This window comes from Haemorhous mexicanus, chromosome 8, assembly GCF_027477595.1.
Source record: "Haemorhous mexicanus isolate bHaeMex1 chromosome 8, bHaeMex1.pri, whole genome shotgun sequence".
Classification (NCBI taxonomy): Eukaryota; Metazoa; Chordata; class Aves; order Passeriformes; family Fringillidae; genus Haemorhous; species Haemorhous mexicanus.
Genome location: NC_082348.1, coordinates 1,228,843 through 1,256,697, shown reverse-complemented (window position 1 = coordinate 1,256,697; position 27,855 = coordinate 1,228,843). Strand labels below are relative to the sequence as shown.

Sequence of the window (27,855 nt, the reverse complement as noted above, 5' to 3'; positions counted from 1 at the left end):
AGCTGAGACAGGAGAAAATCCTGGGCTGAAATAATGAAGTTTAAATGTATCTAAACAGGGAAACAGCATGACTTGGGTAATGACTCTAATTAATTAGAGCTTCTTAGGCAGCTTCCCGGGGTTCTGATGAGTGCTGGAGCCGGGAGAGGACCCGGAGCGTGCGGTGTCCCCAAAACCCCGCTCCGTGTGTCGCCTTTAGTCGTGGCTTTGCTGTGTTGTGTTGGATGTTTTGGTGGAGACCACGAGGCCCTAATCAGTAAAAGATGTTGAGTGAAAATAGCCCTCTGCCCTCGTGCTTGGCTGTCCGTGGAATCCGTGCTTGTCAGGGAAGTTGGGAAGCGCCGGAACGCCGAGATCCCCGCGGGGATCGCCGCGCCCGGATTGCGCTGGCCGGAGCTCTCTGGGTGGATCTGGGGGAGCTCGGGGCCAGCTGGGCTCGGGGCTGGGATCCCAGCTGGCCCTGCTTCCTCAGCAAAGCCACGGGAGCTGCTGGGCTGGGAGAGCCCCGCCGGGGTGTTCTCGCACCTGGGCAGGGGCTGGAGCCTTGGCACGTCCCTCAGATCCCTCCTCCTGCCTGCTCCTGCTCCCCTGGCGTCTTCCCAGGTGCCTCCAGGCTGGAGCTTTCCTGGTTTGGGTTTTCGTGGTGTTTCTGGTGGCCCTCATGGGATGGAGGGGACCCCAGTGCGGTGGTCTGGTCCAACCTCCCTGCTGGAGCAAGATCATCCCAGAGCACATCCCAAAGGGATCCCATCTTCACTCTCTGCCCTTTGGGATCCCATCCTCACTCTGGGAACTCCTCATCCCTGGCACTGCTCAAGGCCAGGTTGGATGGGACTTGGAGCACCCTGGGACAGTGGAAGGTGTCCCTGCCCATGGCAGGGGTGGCACTGATGAGCTCCAACTGAATGAGCTCCAATTTCCAGCCCAACCCATTCTGGGATTCTGGGATCACTGAAAGCTCCCTTTGGGATCCCATCTCCACGGGGTCAGTGGTGATGCTCCTGGTGAAGGGAAAACAAGGGTGGATTTAAAAGATTTAAATCAATTCCAGTCTTTATGGGGCTCCTTGTAAAAGCATTTTTTCTGGTGCTTCACTTGGCTTTATCCTTAGGGACACAAGTGCCCCTGATCCTGCTTTTGGAGTGATTTGTGGGGCCTTTTTGGCAGAAAGGTGTTTTTCCATAGAAGGTGTTGGGATAACACAGCTCCCACTGCCACCTCAGCCCCTGAGAGTGGCAGACAGCATCTCCCTGATAGAAATCTTGCCACCCTGCAGAAAATACTGCATCAATCCCTCTCCTGCCTCTTGCATTTCTTAATTTGTGGGTATCCTTGTCAGATGGTCCTTTCCAGCCCAAATCCCTCATGTCCAGCCCTGTCTGCTCCTTCCTTGCCCTTCCTCCTTTTTAAGTACTTGAGTGGAGTTCAGTTTTGGGTGGTTCTGTTTTTGTTCTGACAAATGCTTTTGGACAAAGGCCTGTGTTTCTCAGGGTGGTGTGAACTTGATTCCACAAACTGATTCATCACCATCAGGTCGGGGTGCAGGGCTGTGGGTTTGGGGGCAGATGAGGGCCCAGTTCCTGCTTTTCTGTGAAATTCAGGAAGGATCTGAAGCAATGTCTCTTGTGATGTGTTTATAGAGGTGATTTGATCACTTTTCTGGTAGAAATAATAACCTGGATACTCAGAGCACTTGGGAAAGGTTTATTAATGAAGCACAGTGAGGGAGGTGTTTTCTCAGAGGCACAGAAATGCAAAAAATGAGGTGTTCAAACCCAGGCTGGACAGGGCTTGGAGCAGCCTGGTCCAGTGGAAGGTGTCCCTGCCCATGGTAGGGGGTGGAATGAGAGGTTTTTAAGGTCCCTTCCCACACAATCCAGTCTGGAATTCCATGATTTTGTGATTAAAGAACAGCATTGTCTTGCCCTCCCCTTCACAGGTGCCTGGCGTGGCCTTTTGTGTGTCTTCCAGTATTTCTGTCTCATTTTAGGGAATCCAGAGGGATTGGGATGGATGTGGTGTTGGAAGGTTTCACACTGGTTTTATAATGCTCTCTTTTGGTTTCATTTTAAGCTGGTATTAATGGTATGACTGAGCAGGGAAAGTGCCCTTTTTAATTCCAGGGATTGCAGTCCATGGGAAGCACTGGCTGTGGAATCCCAAGTGTTTGTGTTCCTTCTCCTGACAGCCAGGCTGGTGGGAGCAGTGATAGCCAGGAATTCCTGCTTGCCTGGCCTCAGGACATCCAGGATTAGCTGGGATGAGCAAAGGGCTTGGAACCAGTTCTGCCTCAGGTGTTTGTCTGGAGAGGATGGAGCTGTTCTTGTCAGCTGCCCGAGACCATGGAGTCCAACCATCCCCAGCACTGCCCAGGCCACCCCTGCCCCATGTCCCCAGTGCCACATCCACAGGGCCCTGAAATCCCTGCAGGGATGGGGACCCCACCTGAGCACCTTTTCCTGAAGGAATTGCCCCAAAATCCACCCTGAGCTGCCCTGGGCCAGCCTGAGGCCGTTCCCTCTGCTCCTGTCCCTGCTCCCTGGAGCAGAGCCCGACCCCCCCGGCTGTCCCCTCCTGGCAGGGAATTCCAGAGAGGGAAAAGATCCCTGGGGATCCTCCTTTGCTCCAGGCTGAGCCCATCCCAGCTCCCTCAGGGATTCTCCAGCCCCTTCCCAGCTCCCTCAGGGATTCTCCAGCCCCTTCCCAGCCCCCTCAGGGATTCTCCAGCCCCTTCCCAGCTCCCTCAGGGATTCTCCAGCCCCTTCCCAGCCCCCTCAGGGATTCTCCAGCCCCTTCCCAGCTCCCACAGGGATTCTCCAGCCCCTTCCCAGCCCCCTCAGGGATTCTCCAGCCCCTTCCCAGCTCTCTCAGGGATTCTCCAGCCCCTTCCCAGCCCCCTCAGGGATTCTCCAGTCCCTTCCCAGCTCCCTCAGGGATTCTCCAGCCCCTTCCCAGCTCCCTCAGGGATTCTCCAACCCCTTCCCAGCCCCCTCAGGGATTCTCCAGCCCCTTCCCAGCCCCCTCAGGGATTCTCCAGTCCCTTCCCAGCTCCCTCAGGAATTCTCCAGCCCCTTCCCAGCCCCCTCAGGGATTCTCCAGCCCCTTCCCAGCTCCCTCAGGGATTCTCCAGCCCCTTCCCAGCTCCCTCAGGAATTCTCCAGCCCCTTCCCAGCTCCCTCAGGGATTCTCCAGCCCCTTCCCAGCTCCCTCAGGGATTCTCCAGCCCCTTCCCAGCCCCCTCAGGGATTCTCCAGTCCCTTCCCAGCTCCCTCAGGAATTCTCCAGCCCCTTCCCAGCTCCCTCAGGGATTCTCCAACCCCTTCCCAGCCCCCTCAGGGATTCTCCAGCCCCTTCCCAGCCCCCTCAGGGATTCTCCAGCCCCTTCCCAGTCTGTTCCCTTCCCTGGCCCTGCTCCAGCCCTGCTGTCCCACTGTCAGGGGTTCCTGCTCCGTGCTGACCCTCTGGAGCCGTGTGTCCATCTGGGATGAGGCTGTTCCATCTGCCTGCCCACCTGCCCTGAGCCCACACGGAGCAGTCCCACCACTCCTTGTTCTCTGGCCGGGTTTTTCCTTTTATCCATGCTTGTTTTCCTGTCTGTGTTTGGACACAGAAGCTGTTCCAGCATCCCATTTTTGCTTTTGACTTGTTCAGGGAGGGTTTGCATTTCAGAAGGCTCTGCTTGGTTGGGTTTCAGCTCCTCCAAGGGAACCTTTAGCAACGGGTTTTCTGAGAGGCAGGAAAAAAGATGTTTGGAATATTTTTGTTGTAATTAAGCTTGGCAAATATTTATAAAAATAACATTTTGGCCGCAGAAAAACCTCCTGGTCCCTTAGCCCAGGGCAAGGAGCATTCCCCTGGCCCTTGTCCATGAGGGATTCTTGTTTTCCTTCCTGAACTGGGAGCTGGGGAGGAAACTGGGATGCAGGTGAAGAGGCTAAGTGGGATTTTGAAGTATCCAATCTGCTCCCCAGCACATGCTGGAGGTGCAGGGTTGGGAATTTAAGAGCAAAATAACCAGATTTTGCTCTAAATGCTGGATTTATCTGTTATTTTGCTGCCTTACATAAAAAAGGTGGGTGGTTATTGAGTCCCACACACTGGATTATATCCTGAATTCTGTCCTGAATTTCCAGCCAGAGGCAGAGTGCAGGGACACTGCTGCTCTCCTTTCCCTAGGGATCAGCCTAGGTTCCTGCTGAGCCCCCAGCACGTGCAGGAGTTTGATCCATGCAGGATTTCCCTGCTTCCCCTGGAGGCCAGCCCCATTCCCAGGGTGCCATGGCATGGAGGAGAATTCCCGTGGCTCCTGCTGCTCCCCAGAGCTGCTGTTTCTTTCAGGGCACTTAAATCTCATTCCAAGGCTTGAGCCGAGCTCCCAGCTGATGCCTGGGAGGGGAAAACATTCCCTGTGGGACAGAGCTCCTGCCCTGTGCCCAGAGATAACTCCTCATTCCTGGTGGGTGCTGACATGGGAGCTCCGGGCATCCAGGCAGGAGCTCCTGAGCTCTTCCTGCTGGATTCCACCCTCCCAAGCAGCCTGATTAATGCAGGGGGTTAATTATGAGCCAAGTGCTGTTTCAGTGACCCATTTCCCAGCTGGAACAGTCCCAGCCTCTCTCCTCATTCCCCTCTGGATGCTCTGGCAGCTCTTGTGTGGATTTTCTTGTGTTCATCCCTGTGGATGTGTTGTTCAGGTGACTTTGAGCCTGAGGTTTTGGGCTGAATTCCTGGGATTCTGTGCAGGTTGGAAAGGCAGAGTTCTGACCATGCTGATGGGGTTGGGCTGAGTTGGGCTTGATGACCTTAGAGGTCTCTTTCATCCTAAATGATTCCATGATTTCCTGGGATTTGAGCTGCTGCCCTGTGCCCCCTGTCCTTGGCACACCCCCATCCCCGTCAGCACATCCATCCCTCCATCCATCCCTCCATCCATCCCTCCATCCATCCATCCATCCATCCATCCCTCCATCCATCCATCCATCCATCCATCCATCCATCCATCCATCCCTCCATCCATCCATCCATCCATCCATCCCTCCATCCATCCATCCATCCATCCATCCATCCATCCATCCATCCCTCCATCCATCCCTCCATCCATCCCTCCATCCATCCCTCCATCCCTCCCTCCATCCATCCATCCATCCATCCATCCATCCATCCATCCATCCATCCATCCATCCATCCATCCATCCATCCCTCCATCCATCCATCCATCCATCCATCCCTCCATCCATCCCTCCATCCATCCATCCATGCTCAGCTGGCAGGATCCTGGAATCTGTTGTGAGAATCAGTTTCCACCATTTCACTCAAATTCAAGGATTTGTTTCACCTTACACTGTGAGGAGTTCCTGGAATAAATCCTGTGAAGAGTTCCTAGAATAAATCCTTTGAGGAGTTCCTGGAATAAATCCTTGTCCACCTAATCCACCTTGTACCTTAGAAATATGAAATAAATGCTGTTCAAATACAGAGTATCAGCTCAGATTCCCCAGATGGCTGCTGCAAGTCTGGGAAGAGGCCGTGTCCAGGTCCTGCCCTAATTCCACAATTGTTATTTGTGCCAAGTCGGTTTTGATGCCACATCATTTCCAAGGAAATTTCAAAGAAAGCCCAAGGAAAGCAGGCTGTGTGCTTTGCTGCCTTTGCTGTCACCTGTCCCTCCTGGGCTCTCTCTGCCATCTGCTGAGGTGACATTTGGAAGGAAGGTGTCATGGGGCTGTTCCCTGCACTGGTCTGGAGCACAGGCATTGAAGAGGGAATTGCAGGTGTGCCTTTGTCTTACATTGTTTAAAAGGCTGAAATGCAGCTGGGGAAATAAATGGGATTATGGAGAAGGATTGAGCTCTTGGACTTCTGAGGCTGGCACAGACCTCGCTGCCCAAAGGAAAGGGGAAGATGTGTTTATAAAACTGGTGCTTTGTGTTGGGGTTGTGGGGTTTGGTCTGGTTTGGTTTCCTCATCGACTGTGCCAGCTCAGTGTGGGCACCTGTCTTGAAAGGAAAACCACCTGGATTGGGCATCCAGGAGGGAATGAGGGCTGTAAATCAGGATTCTTCCCTGCTGGCAGTGGAGGTAAGAGCAGCATGGCTGGGTGCTCCTCACTCTGTCCCCTGTGTCACCCTGGCAGGAGGGTGTGGAGCTCCCAGTCCTGCCCATGGAGCTGGAATTCCCTTCCTGCAGAGGGAGCTTATCCCAGCCCCTCGCTCTCTGGGCTGGGAAGGCTTGTCAGCCGTCCTGGAACACAGACATCACACGTCCCGTGCTGTTTCCCACCCTCATTAGTGACAGAAAAGGACACTAATTAGCTGTGCTGTGCCCAGCATGGCTCTGGGTGTGCTGTTCCCAGGAGCAGAGCCAGCCTCTCTCCGCGGCGCCGTGGGAGCAGCCGGGATCTCCGGGGCTGCTGCTCCTGCTCAGTGTGTCCTCCCTGCTTTGGGGGCCTCACATTCCCCCCATCCCCTTTTCCCCTGAGTGCTGGAGGTGCCTGGCTGCTGTAGGAATTTCCCTTTCCACCTAAAGCCAGAGCTGGAAGGGCCTGCAGGATCATGGATCCAGCCCCTGGCCCTGCACACACACCCCAGCAGTCCCACCCTGTGCATCCCTGAGAGCCTTGTCCAAGCATTCCCTGAGCTCTGGCAGCCCTGGGGATGTGACACTGTGACATTCCCTGGGGATCAGGGCCATCCCTCTGCCTGGAACTAAATTTTGAGGAGCTGTTTTGCCAAGTCCCAACCCAAATCTTCCAACTTGGTCCTTCCCTGTGGAGCTGTGTGGGTGCCTGGGGGTGCTGCTGTCCCCCAGTGCCTGATCAAAGGCAGAATTCCACCCTGGAAGTGTGAAATCCTGTTTGTGGGGCTGTGCTGGGGCATCCCTGCTTCCAAAGCCACTTTGAGTGCGGTGACAGAAGGCTGAGCATATGTTCCAAAGGGGCATCATTAGGAGCAGTTGGTTGCAGCCTTGGTAATTCAGGGATTTGCAATCTTCCCATAATCTCTGGTGCCTCTTGAGCTGGAGAAGACATTCCCAAAGGCATGGAGGAGTTGGAGCCTTCTGGAAGGATGGGTCTGGCCTGTGCCCACCAGCTCCCATGGGGAATGGGGGTGCTGGTGGCACCCTGGGGTTGGAGCCTTCCCTCAGGGGATCCATGGTGCTGGAACCCCATCCAAGAGTTCCATTGGTCTGGATTTGTCCTGGGACAGCTGCTCCACTGGCTGTGCCATCACTCCCCCCTGCTCTGGGATGCTGGTGTCACTGCTCCGTGTTGGGTACAGCCAGATCCACAACTCCTTGGTGTGGGGCTCTCTTTTCATCTTTGTGCCCCAAAAGTGAGCCCACAAGTCCTGCTGGCCATCCCTGAGCGGGTTCCAGACAACTGGAGGGGCAGGTGAGGCTGGGAGGGGAGAATTCCCCAAAGTCTCCAGATTGGCACCACGTCACCTTGTGTGGGACCCAAAATTTGGGTCTTGTGAGAATGCCTCCAGCAGGGCTTCCAGACAGCCTCAGTGGGTTCTAGAGGTGGTGTTGTGGAAGCCCTGGAGCTGAGGCATGATCCCAGGGGAAGCACAGCAGCCCCAGGAACACACAGCTCCCAGCAGGGATGGTCTCCCCCAGGAGCTGTTGCTGGCAGTGGGACCTGTGCTGAGGCTTGGAGGGGGAGCTGATCCCTGCTCCCCGATGCACCCCATCCAGGCAGTGTGGCTGAGCTCACACAGGGGATTTGGGTGGTTTTTTTTTGGCATTCTTGGCTGGTTTTTTGGCATTCTTGGCTGGTTTTTTTGCCATTCTTGGCTGGTTTTTTTGCCATTCTTGGCTGGTTTTTTGGCATTCCTGCAGCCACGGAAGCGGGGACCTGCCGATAGCATCTCGGAGTTCTTGCAGATAAGGATGATGAAGTGTGGGGCTGATAAGGAAGTACCATTGCTGGGAAGAATCTCTCTGCTTTGCCAACTCCAGCTAAAGGTAAAAGCTGTTTGTGATCTGGAGCACAAAACTTCCTCAGCTCTGTCTGCCCTGTGCTGTGGGATTGCTGCTGCTTCTCCCATCACCAGTGAGTTTCCCTGGAATCCCTGACAGGCTGGGGCATTCCCAGCAGTTGCTCAGGGCTGGATCCCGTTTGCCCTCCGAGGGTGGAGCTGCCCGTGCCAGACTTGGATCATACTTAGTGGATAAAAGGATTTTTGGTTTGTTTTTGCACCGTTTCAAGTGGAATTTGAGGTATTCCAGCCTGGCCTGGTGCTCGTCCCAACGCCAGGCTGGGAGCTGGCTGTTCCTGGTGCCAGGGTGGGATTAATCCTGCTGCTCATCCCGGTCATGTGCCAGCCAGGGCTCCTTTTCATTCCGTGCCATGCTCTGCCTGGGAGCCCAGGAGCTCTTTAACCTAATTCCCATTCCCAGCTCCCGGCGTGGGAAGCTGAGGAGAGCCAGGGCTCCTTTCACAAAGCTCTCTTCATGTCAGCACTTCCAAAGCCAGAGGTGAAAATCCCAGAGTTTCACTGGTGGGTGACCGTGAAATCCCAGAGTTTCACTCGTGGGTGACACCCTTGCACACAGGTGCCACCTGCCCCCAGGGGAAGGACTTGGGGATGAAAATCTTCCCAGGAAAGCCTCTTTAGAAATAATTTTTGGCTGTTTCTGTCTTCAGGCCTGAAGCTGTTCAGTTCCTGATTGTGCTGACAGCCAGCCCAGCTCGTTCTGCCTGGGAGCTGCACCTCACAGGCCTGGGGTATTCACTGATAACTGAATCCAGCTTCCTTCTCCAGAACCATCCTGACAGCCAAATTGATTCAGCCAGGAATTAGGGACAGTTGTGCCTTAAGGAAACCAAGGAGGAGCAGGTGTGTGGAATAATTTCCCCATTTTGGTGCCATCAGCGCCGTAGCTTGAGTGCTCTGGGCTGGGTGATCCATCACAGGTTGGATTCAGTGGCCTTGGAGGTCTGTTCCAACCTCAAGGATTCCATGATTCCATGATTTTGGCAGCACCCTTGGTGTGCCTCTGGCAGGAGGTACCAGTGTGTGGTGTTGCAGCACAATTCTCCATCACAGTTCCTGTTGTTTTGCAGTTTGTAAACGTTCATCAAAGGGAATTTTGATGGAATCCAAGCTTTGTCTGGTTACAGGCTTCCTGCAGCGGGAGGATCACGAGGGGGGTGTCTGGGAGGGTGAGCAGGTGAAGTGTGTCTGACATGAAAAGATGAAATTAGAAACATATTTGTGGATAAATAGAGGGAATTGTAAACATGTGTTGCCATCAGGTGAGAAATCCTGTGGGATTCAGTTGTAAGGATGACTCTGGAATGACAGGAGCTGGAGAGAAATTCTTTTCTCTTTTCCCTCTGCCTCTCCCTTCTTTTCCTGAGTTTAGGTGCCTGCTTACATTGCCCAGAAATTTGGGATTCATCTTCTCACAGAGATTAAAAATAGCATCCAGAACTGCCTCAGGAGTGGGAGCCCAGCCAGCACAGCCACAGATTTATTTGGAAAAAGTAACCTAGTAGGGATTTTATGGGCGACTTCAAACATTTATTGGTCTACCACCTACCTTGGGACTGGTTTGGGACAGCCACAGGAAAAGTGCTTAAGGAATAAGCAAAGTGATCCCTCAGGAGGAAGCTCCAAAGTGGGATAAGTCTCCCCTCACTCTTTTTCTCCAACAAACCAAGTGCCCTCAGCTGCTCCTCGTATGGCTGCTCCAGGGAAGCTCAAGGAAAAAAGGATAAACCACCTGAGATGCAGGGAAACTCAGGGAAATAGGGAAGAAACCCCTCCTAGATCCAGGGAAATATGAGGGAAGGGGGAATAAACCCATCCAGATCCACAGGAACTCAAAGAAATGACGAAAAAAAAAACCCAGAACCAGGAAAATAAAAGGGAAGGGGGATAAACGCCCTCAAATTCAGGAAAACTCAAGGAAAAAAAACCCTCCACCAGATCCATGAAACTCAAGGCAAGTGGGGATAAACCCCCCTAGATCCAGGAAAACTAAAAGAAATAAGGAATAAGAAATAAGAACTAAAAGAATAAGAATAAGAAACCCCCCAGATCCAGGGAAACTCAAAGAAATGAGGTTGAAACCCCCCTGGATCCAGGGTAAATCAAGGAAATAAGGTTTAAACCCTCCTAGATCCAGAGTAAATCGAGGAAATAAGGTTTAAACCCCCCCAGATCCAGGGAAACTCAAAGAAATTAGGCATAAATCCCCTCAGACCCAGGGAAACTCAAGGAAAGTTGGGTTACCCACCCTGAGATCCATGGAAATCCACTGAAAGTGGGGATAAACTTCCCCAAATCCAAAGAAATTGAAGGAAACTTAATGCTGATGCATTTCTGGGTCTGACATCTGTAAAATATCTGTGTCCAGGAGGAGGGAGCAGGGCCAGGCAGGACAGGTGAATGAATCTGGAATTAGGACACTGGGTTTTCTGGGAGAGCAGCAAAGGAAGGGCAGACAGAGGTGTTTGCCCAGGGCCACCTGCATTCCCTGAAATCCTGATGCCTCCTTCTTGGCAAATCCGTGGGGATTGCCTTGAACACTGCAGGAATAATATTTCAGAGAGGTGCCATGGAGTTTGTGTCTGGTGAAGCAGCAGAAGGCAGGGCTGGTGTCTGAAAACGCTGAATTTTGGTCACTGAATCACTCTCACATTGTCCATGTGGGGTGGGACACGTTTCAGTGGTTTATTGCCAGCCCAGGCAGACAGTGCCAGGGAGCCTTGGGGACAGTGACACCGGAGCACAGGACACAGCAGCCCTGCTGCAGGAATTGTTGTTCATTAGGGCTGGAAAATCACGGGATTTGGGTTTATTTTGGCTTCCCTGCTCCTCCTCTGCCGGGCTGGAGTGGTGCCTGCAGTAGTGAGACCTGTAAATATTTCCAGTATAAATCCAGGTTTGTGACTTGCTGTGAAAAATTCCCTTGGGACTGAGGCTTGGTGTGTGAGAGCCTTTTCTGTGTTTACATTTTTAGGTGTAATAGAATTCCAAATAAATTGCTTTCCCTGTTCAGCAAGCACTTGAGTGCAGCAAAGAGGGATGTAAATAATTTGCATTTTTTGAGGAGTTCTTTTGATTTATCTGCTCCCTCTGGGCAGTTAGGGGAGTGCAGAGACCTGGACTGGCTGGAGGATGTTGGGAAGAGAGAATTGGGAGCTCAGGGAGAATTAAAAAATTAAAAATAGGCTCCAGTTCTGGGCATCTGAGTGAGTTGCTGGCTGCCTCCAAAGCAGCAGTTTTGTCTGGGGCCTGGTTTTCCAAGGAGGGCTCATGCTGACATTCACTGGAGACAGAAAACCTGGGACCAGGCTTTTTATCCCTGACTTCATTTATTTTTCTTGGTTTATCCGACCCTTCTATTGTTGAAATGAAGGTTTTGTTCCTAGAGCAGCATCCAGCAGGGTGTCCTGGGACTAAACCATGCCTGGCCCGTGGGTTGGATTTGCTCTTGGATTTTATTTGTGTCCCTTGAAGCCCATCCCTGGGGTTTATTCTGGCTCTGGGGGGGATGTTTTCCATCTGCTCCTGTGGGGGTGCTGGTGGGATTTTGGCACGTGGGGGTTTTTGGTGGGCGCTGTTGTTGAGCTCTCAGTTGGTGTTGCATAAGAAGCTCACTTGGAATGGATTCCACGGGTTTCTGTCCATGTGTCAGGAGAGTCTTTGTGGGCACGGCTTGTCCAGAGAAGCTGTGGCATCCCTGGAAGTGTCCAAAGGGGTTGGATGGGGCTGGGAGCACCTGGGACAGTGGGAGGTGTCAGGGATGGACGGGATGGGCTTTAAGGCCCTTCCCAATCCAAGCCTCTCTGGAATTCCACGATTTCTGATGGGAAAATACACATCATCTCTGTCATACAAGAGTGTGTAGGATTATTTGGGATCATCAACTGCCTTAAGAATTGCAGTTAGGTGAAGTTGAGGTATTTTGGTGAGACTTTTATCCAGCTTTTCCTGAATGAGGCTGACTTGGCCAACGTCCCTGACCAGCTCATCCCTTTGGAGGGGAACTCAGGGATCCTCCACGTCAGGGGAGCTTGGGGGGATTTTGTTCCACCCACGCTCTGAAAGTCCCTTCTCATCCTCAGGGACATCACAGAAATCACAGACTCCCAGGCTGGTTTGGCATGGAATATTGAATCCCATCCATCCCACCCTGCCATGGCAGGGACACCTCCCACTATCCCGGGGCACTCCAGCCTGGCCTTGGGCACTGCCAGGGATCCAGGGGCAGCCACAGCTGCTCTGGCAATCTGTTCCTGGGCCTTCCCACCCTCCCAGGGAGGGATTCCTTCCCGAAATGCCCTCCAGCTGTGGTGCAGTGGGCTGTGCACAGCTGCCAGATGGGCTCTGCCAGCGTCAGTCGGAGCCACTGCCCGGAATTTTCCTCTTCCTCCTGAGCAGCTGAGGGATGAGCAGCAGTGCAGCCCCACAGGTGACACATGCTCCACTTCCAGAGGGATTGTAGGCAGCAGCATGAGGTGGGGATGGGATCTTCTGACTCACAGCAAAGCTGCTTTGGTAGTGGGATGTGGGGAGGAGTTCCAGAGAAAAGCAGAAATCCCTCGGTGTGTTTGGGATAACTGCAGGGATGCTCGGACCTCACCGCTCTGGCTGTGCTGCTGTGAGGCTGCACAGGAGTGGAAAAGATGTAAAAATTGCTGGGACCCCTTCTGTGTGTGTTTTCCAGCATTTTTGTGCCCTGCAGCTCCCAGCGCTCCGGGCTGCCCTGTGGATGGAATTGTGGGCACTGCCCACCATCTGTGCAATTCCCAGCACAGCCTTTGGAATACACCTCTTGGCTCTTTGGGAGCCTCTCTCTCTGACATTTCACTGAAAGGGCTTTAATTTTGGATTTTGTGGTTTGCCTTATCAGCAGTGGGTGTTCTGATGAAGCCATGGGACGAGCTCAGAGTGAGTCAGGCCTGGCGTGGCCTCTGAAGCATTCCTACCATGGAATTCTTTTCCAGTGGTGAATTAGTGTGGTTTCAGCTTTCCCAAAACGTGAGGCCATTAAGCTGAGTCTGGATTTTTGAGAGGAACAAGCAGCTCTGTGGTCACTGCAGCCCTCAGTCCCCAAAACCTTCCAGAGCTTTCCTGGATAAAATTCCCTCACTGGGGTTGGATGGCTCTCCCAGTGAGACCCCACTGCTGTGTGAGGAGAAGGGGTTTAGGATCAGAGAATCCTGAAGGTTGGAAAAGCTCTCCAGGATCTCCAATCCAACCATTCCCCAGCACTGCCCCATGTTCCCAATGCCACATCCTCGTGGCTTTAAATTCCTCCAGGGATGGGCATTCCCCAGCCCGTTCCATGCCTGACCCCCCTTTCCATGAGGAAATGGTCCCTCATATCCAGCCTGTCCCATCCCTCAGGGAGTGATCCCACAGTGGCTCCCTGTCACTGCTTCCATCCCTGCCGTGCCCTCATTAACCTCTGGCAGGAGCTGGGAAGGAAATGCTAATTTATGATAAATATGCAAATGGCAGTGCTGATCAAAGGGAGCAGAGCTGCACGTGGGGGAGGAGGGAAGACACAGAAGGGCTCAGGAAAGTCATGGAAAACCACAGTGGGGGCAAAACGTGGGAATCTCAGTGTGTGCCTTGCATGTGGGCATTGTCCAGCGTGGGGCAGGAAGCCCTGGCTGTCCCCAAGCCAGGCTCCATCAGGATTCCAGGATGGTGGTGTAGCAGGGCTGGTTGGCCATAAACACCCTGGAAGTGCTGGTGTCCCGAGGAATATTCCCCCTTCCCTTCCCTAGGATTCCTGGGTGCTTCAGGAATCCTGTGGAACCACAGGTTGTCACCACAGTTTTCTACATCCCCTTCCAAATGCTTTTGGAAGCTTTCCCCTTCCAAAGATGAAGGATGGATGACCTCAGGCCCACAGAGATGCGCTGGGGAATCACGGATCCAGAATTCCAAGAGTTTGACTTGGGTGTGTGTCCCAATCCCTTCCCAAGGATGAGCTCCACACGCCGTGTCCTCTCTCCCCCATGCTGTGGGAGCTTCTCCTGCTCTTCCCTACGGATCCAGGGCATCTTTAGGAGGAGAAAGGCCTGGTGCAGGCAGAGCATTGGTATTTTTAGATCAAAGACAAGTTTAATTAAAAAAAAAAAAAAACAGGAGAAGAGAAGGAGGATTAGAACAATAAGCACATTTAATTTTAGCCTAGCTTGGATTCCTCATAAAGTCAGGGAACTTGGAGCTCAGCTTCACTTGCCTCTGGCTTTCCTAAATAAACACACTGGAGCAGGGCTGGGAAGTTAAGCAGCACAGAAAATTGCAAAAAGTTGCATTTTAATATTCTAGGAGAATATTAAGGGCTGTTTTACAGGCCAGGCCCTGGAATTAAATTTTAATGCCGTACAAAAATCCCGAGGTTGTTTTGGTAGGCAGCTCCTGGAGCTGCACAGAGACTTTTTCTGCAGAAAGGGTCACAGGACAGGGGTTAGGAACAGGGCAGGGTCAGGGCAGGGTGAGGAAGGTTTGGGGCCGGATCTGCTTCTTCTGGAATTTTGTAATTTCTTCTGGAATTTTATAATCTCTTCAGGAATTTTTGTCTGGAGAAGAACAGGCACAGGTGGAACCTCATTGATCTCTACAGCTCCTGGACAGGAGGGTGGAGTGAGGTGGCTTGGGCTCCTCTGCCATGTCCCAAGTGAAGGGATGACAGGAAATGACCCCAAGTTGCACCAGGGGAGGTTCAGGTTAAATATTGGGAATTTTTTTCCCAGGAAGAGCAGTCAGGCATTGGAATGAGCTGCCCAAGGGTGTGGTGGAGTCACCATCTCTGGGAGTGTCAAGATGTGGCACCTGGGGACGTGGTTTAGGGATGGTTGTGGTGTTGCTGGGTTGATGGACTCGATGATCTTCAAGGTGTCTTCCCACCTGGATGATTCTGGGATTTTGGGAATTTTCCCCCAGGCTAAAGAGGCCTGCTTGGCACTGCCCTCCTGTGCTGTGGGTGATCTGCTCAGTGTGTTTCACCTGGGAAGTGTGTTGGGATGAAGAATTACGGAATCATTAAGGCTGGAAAAGCCCTGTGGGATCATCAGATCCAGCAATTCCTCCAGCACTGCCAAGGCCACTTCTGAGCCCTGTCCCCAGGTGCCACATGAATGCACCTGTGCATGTACCCAGGTGTGGCAGACCTTTAGGAAACCTCAGCTTAGAGGTGATTTAGTGACTGGGGGAGGCAGGAGGTCCCACTGGGGACTCTTGGTGGCTCCAAGCCACCACCCAGCAGCCCCTGTCCCCTTGGTGGTCCCAGGAGAGTCTGAGCTGGCCAGTTGGAGTTGTCCTGCTCCAGCCTCAAAGGATGGGCACAGAGCCCTGGGTTTGCTCCTGCCTGGGCACCCTCCTCGTTCCAAACTGGTTCCTTTTCACACCAGCTGAATTTAGGGGTTGTGAGGGAACATTTCCAGCCTCAGCCATCCCATCTCTGACAGCCAGGGGTGACAGTGTCACGTGAACCCATCTGAACTGATTTATGGTCTCTTTTTCATGGTTTTGGGATTTGGTTGCTCTTGGATCCTGGTCACTGGGAGGATGTGGGCAGCTCAGTGCCAGGAAGGAAACTTGGACCCACTCAGGAGCTGGGTTTGGTTCTCAGGCTCCCTCCAGCCAGGGAAGGGCTCCTCTGCCTCAGTGTTACAGAGGTGGGAGGTATGGACTTGTCTTAGGAGCCACGTTTGGGTTTGCTTTGTAAGAACTCACTGGATATTAATAAAAGTTAAAAATACTTCAGGCTCTGTCTTTAAACAGCCCTGACTGAAATGCAGGAAAAGCCAGGATTGCAGCTGGTCGTGGTGGAGAAAGTGAGATAAACCCCAGAGAGCTGCAGGCAGCGTGCTGGGCTGAGCCTGAGGAGTTGGGAAGTGTCAGGGGTGGGCTGGAGAACAAACTCGGACTGGGAAGTTCCAGGTGGGGATAGGGAGTCCTTGGAGCCTGGAGTAAGGCAGAGCTTTGGTGTGGCTGTGTGAATCTGAGTCCGAGTCACGAGGACCAAAACTTGTCTGAGGTGTTTTAAAGCCCTGATTTTTGTCCTGAGTGCTGTTGGGAAGGCAGAAACGATCCAGGTTTGCTTTTCCATCTCTCTGGGAGTAGTGGAAGGTGGGAGTAATCCCAGTCAGAGGGAGGACAGGAGGAAAAGCCAGCTGGGAATTAATTCTCAGGAGTTTGAGTTCCTGTGCAGCGTCTCTTGGAGGAGCAGTGGGAATTCCCTTCACCCTCACCTGCCACATCAGGCCATGTCCTGGCAGAGGAGGATTTCCTGGGATACCTTTATTCCTTTCAAGGCCAGCAGTGCCTTTGTGGAAGTGGGGAGTTTAACTCTTTGCTGGGATGGTGTTGATGTCCCTTCCTGCAGCGCTGGTGTTGGTCAGCCTCACCTTCCCTTGCCAGGCCCTCTTTCCTGCCTTTTTCCATCCCCATCCATTGGGTGGTGAGGACATCCCACATTTTAGGGCCTCATGAGCTCCTCCTGACACATCCAGGGCCGTTCTTGGGAACAAATGGGTCAGGAGGACTCTGTGCTCATTCCCAGCACAATTAATGTCATTAAGGATTCATTAATAAAAGGGATGCTCGAAGATGTGGTGATCAATAAGAGCAGCAGCCCGATGCTATTAATTAGCAATGCTATTAATTAGCAGAGCTCATGCTTTTGAGTCAGTTGAGTTGCTCCTACACTGGTTTTCCAAAACATGGGGCCTTTTAATCCTCAGGAAAATGAGGAATAAGTTGGAAAAAGCCCAGCTCAGTCCTTCCACCGCTGGCACTGGCCTTGGTGCTGGTGTGACCTGGGCTGCAGGTGGCACCTGGAGGCATCTGCTGGTGCTTCCCTTTCCAGCTGGGTGCTTTATCCTGCTCTGCCACGTGGGATGCATTTCAGCATTTTCCATGGATGATGCTGGCTGCAGGAGCACTTTGTCCCCAAGGGCTGGGGCCACCACGTGTGGTCACCAGCAGCTCCCTCGGTGCCCTTCTCCCATGGAAGGGGACAGCAGGACAACCCCAAGGGACATGTTTGAGACCAAGGACAAAGCCAGGCCGTGGTGGGGGTGCCCAAACCCTGCAGATGAGTCCACAAGTGAGATTTTTAGTGCCAAAACCTGGAGTTGGAGGCTCCGCCAGTTTGGATGGAGCTGGGCTTTGTTTCATAGGTTAAAAATACATAAATTTCCTTGTTGCACTCTGGTTTTATTTTTAACTCTTCGGCAGTTTAATATTTTGGAGGTCTGCTTGTTCTCCCCCCAGTTTTCCATCTGCTACTGTGATTAATGTAAGGCCCAGCTTTACCCAGCCAAGGCAGAGCAAACCAGAGGAATGGAAACCTTACCCAGGTTGTTTGGCAGGCAGCAGCAGACGTGAATAACTTTGGAATTCGGGGGAGAAGAGCCAAGTGCCGTGCTCCTGGAGCCAGGATGGCTTGGACAGGAGCCCTTGCAGACAGCAGGAGGCTGAGCAGGATCCAGCTGTGCTTCCTCCAGGGCTGTGCTGGAGGTGTTGCTGAGCGCTCGGAAGCGGAGGGCTCCGCTTTCCTGCGGCCTCTCCAGGCAGGGGGACGTGCCAGAGCTTGGCTTCTCCCCCCTCCCAGGCCTGGGAGCACCCTGAGGTAGTGGAAAGTTGCAGTGAGGAAGGTGGGACTGACTGCTCAGGCTGGGGGAGGAAGGAGAGGGGTGAAGCTCTGGAGCTCACCCGGACTCGGCTGCTCGGACGGGGGGCAAAAGAGCCTGGCCAGAAATTTATTTATTTTTAATCTGGATTGTTTAAATCCGGGTTAAAATAGAATTTTAAAATAGAATTTGAATTTTAGAAGTAAAATAATGGGGGTGGTTATTTTTCACCTGGATTGGGAGGAGCCATTCCTGGCAGGGCCAGCCAGGGATGGGGATGAGGATGGAAATGAGGATGAAGGGCACAAGATGAGGCTGCTTCAGCTGCAGTTCCCACTGACAGGAAAGGGTTTATGGGATCCTCATGGAAGCTGGGGATCCAGTTAAAGGTGCAGCTCTTCCTGAGCTGCTGGAAATCTGCTCTGCTGGCAAAGGGTCTCCAGCTGCACCAGCGGGTGGTGACACGGGGGACACAGGCAGGAGTTTGGATTGTTTTAGGAAGGGAGTAGCTCTGCTCTCAGAAGCCTCCAAAGCTCTAATTGGGAAAAGATGGAGAGGGAAACCACAGGACATAGACCTGTCATTAACTGAAAAGCACTGGGGTGTGTGAAGCTCAGGGTTGTAAGAGCTGGAAGTGGCCAGGAGACGTTGGTGAGTCATTCCAGGGATCCACAGGGAGTAGGAAAACCCAGTGTGCCTGGTTGGGTGGGACTCCAGCAAAGCTCCTGGAGCCAGCTCAGTAGCCTCTGCCTCAGATCCTGCTGCTGTGGCTGCAGTTAGGGACCTGGGAGCAGTGCACTTGGATTTCAGGAGCCACTCGGGGTAGTGCCTTGCAGGGATGTAAGAAAACCCCAACAACTATTGCTTCCCGTGGAGGTAAAAATATTGTGGTTTGGGATCCCGTGTCCCAGCAGGGAGTGGCTGTTGAGAGTAAGAAAATCCTTAGTCCAGGTTTCAGAGAAGGTATCCTGGAATAACAATAATAATAATGATAATAATAATAATAATAATATCCTGGCAGAATCCTGGAATATCCTGAGTGAGAAGGATCATGGATCCAGCTCCTGACCCTGCGCAGACACCCCAAAATCCCACCCTGTGCACTCCTGGTGTCCAAACCCTCCTGGAGCTCTGGCAGCCTTGGGAATGTGCCCATTCCCTGGGGAGCCTGGGCAGTGCCAGCACCCTCTGGAGAAGAGCTTTTCCTGATATCCAACCTGAAATTCCATGGCACAGCCCCAGCCCTTCCTCAGGTTCTGTCCCTGACCACAGAGAGCAGAGGTCGGGGCTGTCCCTCAGGAGGAAGCTCCAGGTCTCTCCCCTCAGTCTCCTCTTGTGCAGCTGAAGAAGCCAAGCGGCCCCAAATGCCCCCCCTGTGTCCCTTGCAGACCCCTCCCCATCCCCGTGCCCCTCCTTTGGGCCCTCTCTGGCTGACCTAAGGCTCCCTCGGGCTGTGCAGGTAACCGAGGCGCTTCTTCCCTTCCCAGTTCCCTCCAGCAGAGACCCAGCCAAGGGCTGGGGGGACTGTGGGGTGAGCCCTGGTCCTGCCCGTGCCACGGTGACACTCCAGATCTCTTTGTGGGGAGTGCAGTTCCCCCTCAGCCTGCACAGGGTGTCCAGAGAGGATTTCCCTGGGGAGAGGGCAGCAGTGCCTGGAGTGAGCTGTGGAGGGGCTGTGTGGGGCAGGGCAGAGCACTGGGACCTGCTGCCTTCCCTGGGGACTGGGATCCCTGGAGCTGCTGCCTGGGCCTTGTTTCCCTGCTCAGGCTCTCCTCCCTGCCGTGGCTGAGCCCTGCCCAGGGTTCCAGGCAGGGTTCTTGTCCCCCTGCCAGCCGGGTGCGTAAGCTGATTAGCTCTAAGGAGATCAGAGCTTGACAAGGGCTGCACTGCAGGTAAACACTGCAGCTTCTCCTCCAGCTGGGAGCCAGTGGAGCTGTGAAATATGGCTCAGGAGTGAGGAATGGCGCTGGAAGAACCCTCAGGAAAAATACCAAGGAGTGCATGAAATGATAAGCAGAGCTGATAAGGTGCCTGCTGAGAGACTGAGAGGAGAAGCAAGCACAGATATGATCAGAGCCTATAAATACTGTCAGCATGACAGCAGAGATGAGCAGGAGAAAGAGTCACTGTTATCTGGTGGCAAACAAGCTCTGGGAGGAGCAGCCATGGGAGCAGGAGGTGTGGAGGGGATCCCCAGGAGCAGGAGCACTCCTTGGCTGGGATGGCTCAGCTGTCCTGGTGCCCTTCAGCATGGTCAGCACTGCATCCCCTGGCACAGAATCCCTCTTGGCACCTGTGATCCTGCCAGGAGCTTCCTTAAATTCCCATTTTCCAGGTGCCAGTGAGGTGTCCTGGTTGGCTGATGCCCCCAGGTGCTGCTTGTCCACATCCCTCCTCTTCCCTCCCCTGAGGAAACAAAGGAAGTCTGGGCAGAGGATGGCTCTGGGGTGGTCCCAGGGACCCCCAGGACAGCCTGCTGGAATAAATCTGGAGGCTGTGTGTCACACTCCTTGGGAAGGTGCTCCTGGAGTGGGATTTCAGTCTGAAACTCTGATTAATTGATTCCTGATTTATTGTTGTGGCTGGTGCCACCGGGACCGGCTGGCTCTTCCTCACTGGGAATTACTGCCAGAGGCCTGTGGTCCCCAGGGGTTAACTGGGTTAACTGGGGCCAGTTTGGGAATTCCAGCTGGAGCCCAGGAGATGCTGGAGCCCAGGAGGTGCTCAGCAGATTCTCCACCCACCACTTGGCCTTGCTGTGCTCGGCCAGGCTGATGGGGATCCCTTCCAGACCTGGTGTGTGCAGAGCTCTCCAGCTGTTCTGGGTCCCATCCAGCTGTTCTGGGTCCCATCCAGCTGTTCCTGGGTTCTCCAGGAGCACAAGCACGACAGTTATGCTGCACATTCCAGGACAGGGCTCTTGGGAAAGCCACCCTTCCCAGAGAGCTGTCCTGGAAGGAGAGCTCACATCAAAGGAGCCAGGAACGATAGGGATCAAATAATTGCTGCCTCTCCCCTTCCTTCTGAGTCCTGTCACTCACGGGCTGGGATTGTTATCTCTGGGGCTTGGGCAGCAGCAATCCTGACTGCAGGATCTGTGCCATCCAGATAAGGTGCTGTGTGGTGACTTTTCCAGCCTGCATAGCTGCTGGGGTAAAACGGAGTGGCATTTCATGGTCCTGTTGGGAGAGGACTGTCCTGCAGCCCCAGCTGCAGTGGGAGGTGTTTCCCTTAGGAATGTCCTCAGGGGAAGGGGATGGGACCTGGCGGGGGCACAGAGTGGCTCCTGTGCTGTGGCAGCTCAGGGAATCCTGTCCTCTCTGCTGGATGGAGGTGGATGGTCACAGAACCCAAAAATAGTTTGGATTGGAAGGGACCTTAAAGCTCATCCCGTGGGCAGGGACACCTTGCACCATCCCAGGGTACTCCAAGCCCTGCCCAGCCTGGCCTGGGACACTTCAGGGATCCAGGGGCAGACACAGCTTCTCTGGGAAGCTGTGCCAGGGCTTCCCCACCCTCACAGGGACCTTTTTTTTCCTAAAAACCCAGGAACTGGGGCTCAGGGCTGGCCCTGAGTCGCTCACCTCGTGTGTCCCAGCTCTGCCCTTGGGTGCCTGGTGATTCACCGGCGCTTTTGGGGCCACAACCAACACGGGGAGGGAACGTTCCTGAGCAGGTCTGGCATCAGGAATTCACAGGAAACAATTCAGCAGCCACGCTGCCTTGGTCTGCTGCAGCTGGGTTTGGCTGTGGCTGCTCCCTCACAGTGCTGCTTCTCTCCACAGAATGCCATGAACCTGCCCCCCGACAAAGCCCGGCTCCTGCGGCAGTACGACAACGAGAAGAAGTGGGAGCTCATCTGTGACCAGGTGAGGAGCCTCTGGAGAGCCTCGGGAGCTGCCTCTGCCCAGCTGCTCCATCCACAGCGTCCCTGGGCCGAGCAGGACCTCGCAGGACCCAGGAAACTCCTGTTCCCAGGAGCTTCAGACACTCACTCCTTCTGCTCCCCTGTTGGTAACCCCTCCTAGAGGCCTTGCAGTGATTGCTGCAGCCACCCCAACCCATCCTGGGATTCTGTCACTCCCTGATTGGTGTTTCTCCGTGTCCCAGAGGGCTGTGAGCTCTGGGCTGGAGTCTGTGCTGGCAGCAGGTCAGGCAGGAGCTGTTTGATGCCAGCCTGGAGGTGCCAGTTCCCACCTCACAGAGGGATATCCCTTTCCCCTCTGATGCTTCCATCCTGGATTCCCTCTGGCTGCTGAAGGCTGCTGGGTTTGCCCTGCACAGGCTCAGAGTCTTGCAAACAAGGACAAATGGTCAAATGATCAAATGAACAAATGAACAAATGGTCAAATGAGCAAATGATCAAATGAGCAAATGATCAAGTGAACAAATGAGCAGATGATCAAATGATCAAATGGTCTCAGTCCAGGCAGTGTCTGGTTGCCCACGTCACGCTCCGTGGTGACAGCTGGAGCTGTCACCCCCAGGGACAGGAGGCTGAAGCCCTGTTCACCTCCAGAGGCTGGGAACAACCTGGAGGCTGAGGCATCTCCTGGTGAGCTGTGCAGGGTGTGCAGCAATCAGCAGGATGTGGTGGATAAACAAGAATGGCATTTTGGGGGGATACAAAATGTGACAAAGTGAGATTTGAGTTTGGGAGCCAGCAGCAAAATGCCATGAGGTTCAGCAGTAGTGGCTAATGAAAATAATTGATCCAGCACTGGGAAAGTGGGCTGTTCCCTTGGGATGGGAGCTCAGCAGGAGCAGGGTGAGAGTTTGGCAGGAGGTCAGGGACATTGGGATAAGGACATTTATGGGACACTTCTATTCAGCTGAACAGTGGTGGGCTGCCTGATCCAGTCGTGGAATCCCAGACTGGTTTGGGTTGGAGGGACCTTAAATCCCATCCCATTCCACACCTTCCACCATCCCAGATTGCTCCAAACCCCAGTGGCCAACCTGGCACTGCCAGGGATCCACAGCTGCTCTGGGCACCCTGTGCCAGGGCCTCTCCAGCCCCACAGGGAAGGAATTTTTTCCCAGTACCCCATCTCACCCTGCCCTCTGGCAGTTAAATTCACTGCACAGGTACCTTAAAGCAAAGCTTTGTGAAGAGCTGCTCTTTCCCCACGTGTTTCCTGTGCAGGAATGTAAAGCTGGAGCTGTTTAAAGACTCTCTTTGCTGAGACATGACAAACTGCAGGAGCTGCTGTGAGTGAGTGCAGGTTGCCATCGCTGGCGGTGTCCCAGGCCAGCCTGGACAGGGCTGGTGGCACTCTGGGCCAGTGGGAGCTGTCCCTGCCATGGCAGGGGTGGCCCTGGGTGGGCTTTAGGGTCCCTCCCGAGCCGAGCCAGTCTGGGGCTCCATGGTTTGTGCCAGGCTGTTCCCAGAGCAGCCTGCAGAGGTGTGAGCTCTGTGCTGAGTCCCTGCTGGCAGCGGCACAGGCAGGAGCTGTTTGATCCCAGCCTGGGTGTGCAAATTCCCCCTCGGAGCTGATCCACCCTGTGCAGCTGCTGCTGATTCACTGCCCAGCCTGGGCTGAGGCAGCAGCCTCAGCAGATGGGGAGGAAATCTGCAATCTGGAGCAATCTCCTTGCACAACTCCCCGTCCACCCCCGGGCTGGGATGAGTCCCTTCCCTGGGATGGGCCCTTCCCATCCTTTGGAATGGCTGAGGAGCCAGCAGGGCCGGGGGACCGAGGGCCACCTTTGCCTGGCCAGCCATCCCATGGGACACGCTGGGCAGGGGGCACAGCCTGGGGGACTGCCACCCCCTCAGTCACAGCCCTGGGAGCAGGTGTCACCAAAAGCACCCAAACGCAGCAGATGGGGTGTGGGATGTTTATATAGTCACAACAGAGAAATATTGCCCTGGAATATTGAAACACAGATAGAAAATATTAATATTAATAATAGCGATTATATAGAACATGTGAAGATATAGTATATATTCACAAGATAGAAATATTGTCCTGGAATATTGAAATATATACAAAATATTAATAATATCGATTATATATAAGATGTAAAGATGTACTGTATATTTACAAGATAGAAATATTGCCCTGGAATATCGAAATACAGATATAAAATATTAATATAAATAATATTGATTATATATAACATATAAAGATATAGTATATATTCACAAGATAGAAATATTGCCCTGGAATATTGAAATATATATAAAATATTAATATTAATAATATCGATTATATGTAACATGTAAAGATATACTGTATATTCACAAGATAGAAATATTGCCCTGGAATATTGAAATATATATAAAATATTAATAATATCGATTATATATAACATGTGAAGATATAGTATATATTCACAAGATAGAAATATTGCCCTGGGATATTGAAATGTAGATATAAAATATTAATATTAATAATATTGATTATATATAACATGTAAAGATATAGTATATATTCACAAGATAGAAATATTGTCCTGGAATATTGAAATATATATAAAATATTAATATTAATAATATCGATTATATGTAACATGTAAAGATATACTGTATATTCACAAGATAGAAATATTGCCCTGGAATATTGAAATATATATAAAATATTAATAATATCGATTATATATAACATGTGAAGATATAGTATATATTCACAAGATAGAAATATTGCCCTGGGATATTGAAATGTAGATATAAAATATTAATATTAATAATATTGATTATATATAACATGTAAAGATATAGTATATATTCACAAGATAGAAATATTGTCCTGGAATATTGAAATATATACAAAATATTAATAATATCGATTATATATAAGATGTAAAGATATACTGTATAGTCACAAGATAGAAATATTGCCCTGGAATATCGAAATATATATAAATTATTAATATTAATAATATTGATTATATATATAACTTGTAAAGATATAGTATATGTTCACAAGATAGAAATATTGCCCTGGAATATTGAAATATATAAAATTATTAATATTAATAATATCGATTATATATATAACTTGTAAAAATATAGTATATATTCACAAGATAGAAATATTGCCCTGGAATATTGAAATATATATAAAATATTAATAATATCGATTATATATAACATGTGAAGATATAGTATATATTCACAAGATAGAAATATTGCCCTGGAATATCGAAATATATATAAATTATTAATATTAATAATATTGATTATATATAACTTGTAAAGATATAGTATATGTTCACAAGATAGAAATATTGCCCTGGAATATCTAAATATATATAAAATATTAATATTAATAATATCGATTATATATAACATGTAAAGATATAGTATATATTCACAAGATAGAAATATTGCCCTGGAATATCAAAATATATATAAAATATTAATATTAATGATATTGATTATATATATAACTTGTAAAAATATAGTATGTATTCACAATATAGAAATATTGCCCTGGAATATTGAAACATTAGATACATATCAATATTATAAGCATTAAATATAATAAAATATTACATGTAATATATAAAATATAATAATATATAAAAAGATATAATATATAATACACATTCCTGATATATAAATAATAAAAATATTAATAATAAATAATATAAAATAAAAATATAACAATATAAAACTATAACATAATACACATTTTATAATATATAATACATTTTTAATAATATATTTTAAAATATATATAATATATTATAATATATGACATAAAATATAGTATATATTCACGGGAGCCATGGGGGGCTGATGGAGAGGGGCTGAGGAGGAGCAGGGTGCTGTGGGGTGCTGTGGATTCTTTGTGGCCAGTTCCTCAGTGCAGCCCAGATTTCTCCTCAGGAAGGAGCCCTGGTGCTGCCATTGACCCTTTCCCTACAGAGATCCAGGGCTTGTTTTGCCAAGATCCAACCAAGGATTTTCCAACACTTTGCATGCACTGCAGAAACCATTTACAGCTCTGGCTTGAGAGGCTTTGCTTAAAAAACCTGGTGTATTCCAGGGACTCTGCCCTGCTGGGGTAAACACAGGGTGAAAATCCCATGATTTCCTGAGTTCAGGAGAAGCTGGACTTTGGACACTGATGGCTTCATCCATCTGGCCGAGTCACCCTGGGAGAGGAGGCTCGGGGGAGATCAGACAAGGGGGGGTGGAGAGGTTGGAGGTAAAGGCATGAGGAGTCCAGGCTGTGTGATTTGGGATTGGGAAGGGCTGGGCACCCCTGGGCTCGGGGGGAGCAGCAGCAGCTGGGTCCAGCACGGAGCTGGCAGCGATCCTGGGGGAATGGATCACTAATCCTGGGGAAATGGGGGGTTCTGCTCCTCGTTAGAGCAGGGATGAGCAGCTGCTGTCACCTCGTTCCATGAGGACACTTCCACAGTGACACGTTGTCCTGCTGGTGGGAATGGGTGGAGTGCTGGGATGGGACTGAGCCACCCTCTGGATCTGTGGGAGATGGGGAATTCTGCACCGTGCTCGAGATGTGCTTGAGACACTGCTCCCCATCTCCTTGTCCATCTCCATCTCCTTGTCCATCTCCTTGTCCATCTCCTTGTCCATCTCCTTGTCCATCTCCTTGTCCATCTCCATCTCCTTGTCCATCTCCTTCCCCACTGATCCCAGTCCGTGGGGTTCGTGCTCTCCCAGCACAGCCTGTGGGATTCTCATCCCGACTCGGGTGCTTCCCCAGCATCTCTGAATCCCAGGAATGGAGCAGCTCAGAGAGGATAACGAGAATAATGGGAATAACAGATAATGCAGAGAAATGCCCTGAATGGCTTTGGGAGCCGAGGGCTGTTGGAAAAGGCACAATTTCCTGGTTCTGGGATGAATGTGTTTTCCAGAGCTGGGTGACCTGGAGATGTGTCAGGTTCCTTGTAGGATCACGTGCAGGAGGAAGGGCAGAGGTCCAGCAGTTCCTCTTGGCTGCTGAAGCAAAGCCCCCCCAGCCCCCTTTTCTCCTGTGTCAGCTGGAGAAGAAAGTGCCAGGTCGGGGTGGAAGAGGCACAGGAAAGCTGCTGTGCTCCTGCTGTTCCCCTGAATTATGGAATCATGGAATGGGCTGGGCTGAAAAGGACTTCAGAGCCATTCAGTCCCACCCCTGCCATGGTGGCACACCTTCCCCTATCCCAAGTTATTCCAACCTGGCCTGGGACACTGCCAGGGATCCAGGGGCAGCCACAGCTTCTCTGGGAATCCCAGCCCAGCCAGGAATTCCCAATTCCCAGTCTCCCATCCATCCCTGCCCTCTGGCAGTAGGAGCCATTCCCTGTGCCCTGTCCCTCCAGCCCTTGTCCCAGATCCCTCTCAGGATTTAATCCCAGTGAATCCTCCCCAGTTATCCCCCAAAGGAACGTGCTGGGCCCAGCTCATCTCATTGCTCCCTGTCCTTGCATTCCCTTGCATCCTGCCTTCCAACCCCCCTCCTCAGGGATTTCCCAAGCCAGGAAGGACCTTTATCCCTGGGAATGAGGCTGGTTTGCTTTGTGGGTGGCTGGCAGAGGCAGCGTGCAGCCACTGCTGCTCCGTGCCCCCGTCCTTCCAGCTGCAGATAACGCTGCAGCTCACAGCAGGCACGTAGGGCAGATCAGAAGGGTTTCACCAGGATTTAGGAACTTTGTTGTGTCTGAATGGCTCAGCCCAGGGAAGCCACCACGTCCCAGTCGTGATGTCACCCCGCAGCATTTGCTGAGCAAGGTTTGGCCGCTCCAATCCGGATTTTTGGCTTTTTTTTTTGTGTGTGTGGTAAAAGTGCCCGACCTCGTCCCTCAGATGGTGTTAAATCCTGGGTTTGGAAGCAGAGCTGGCCAAGGAGTGGGTGGGAATTGCCAGAAGTGGAGGGGAGGAGCTGACAGGAAAAAAAGCAGGGGTTTTTAACTCTTTAATTCTGGTTTCTGAGGCACAGCAGTGCCTTGGGAAGCGTGGGCGTTGGGATGCTCCCACGGAGGGTCCTGAGAGTATCCCGGTGGATTCCAGGAAGATCAGCCTGCAGCCAGCTCCATTCCCAACCCCTGGGAGCTCCCAGTCAGATTTTTGGGAAGAGGGTGGCTGTGACCAGACATCCAGGGTGACTTGGAGGCCTCTCTGCACAGCCTGGCCCTCGCAGCTTCTTAATCAGCCTCTAATATAAAACACTCCGAGCTGGATAAACCCAGACAGGACTCATAGCCAGGAAAGGGCCATTTCAAAGGCTAATCCCTCCTAGCTTTCCAAACCAGCAAAAAAGAAACACTTGAGGGGGCTGTAAAAATGT

General features: G+C 51.6%; 1 protein-coding gene across 1 annotated transcript in view; it reads left to right on the top strand.

Annotated features, from left to right (window-relative positions):
• The window catches only part of FMNL2 (formin like 2), a 122,019-nt gene that overhangs the window by 44,573 nt on the left and 49,591 nt on the right, over window positions 1-27,855 (top strand). The window contains 1 exon segment of the mRNA XM_059852449.1: window positions 21,394-21,477. Coding sequence (XP_059708432.1) covers window positions 21,394-21,477 — 84 coding nt within the window.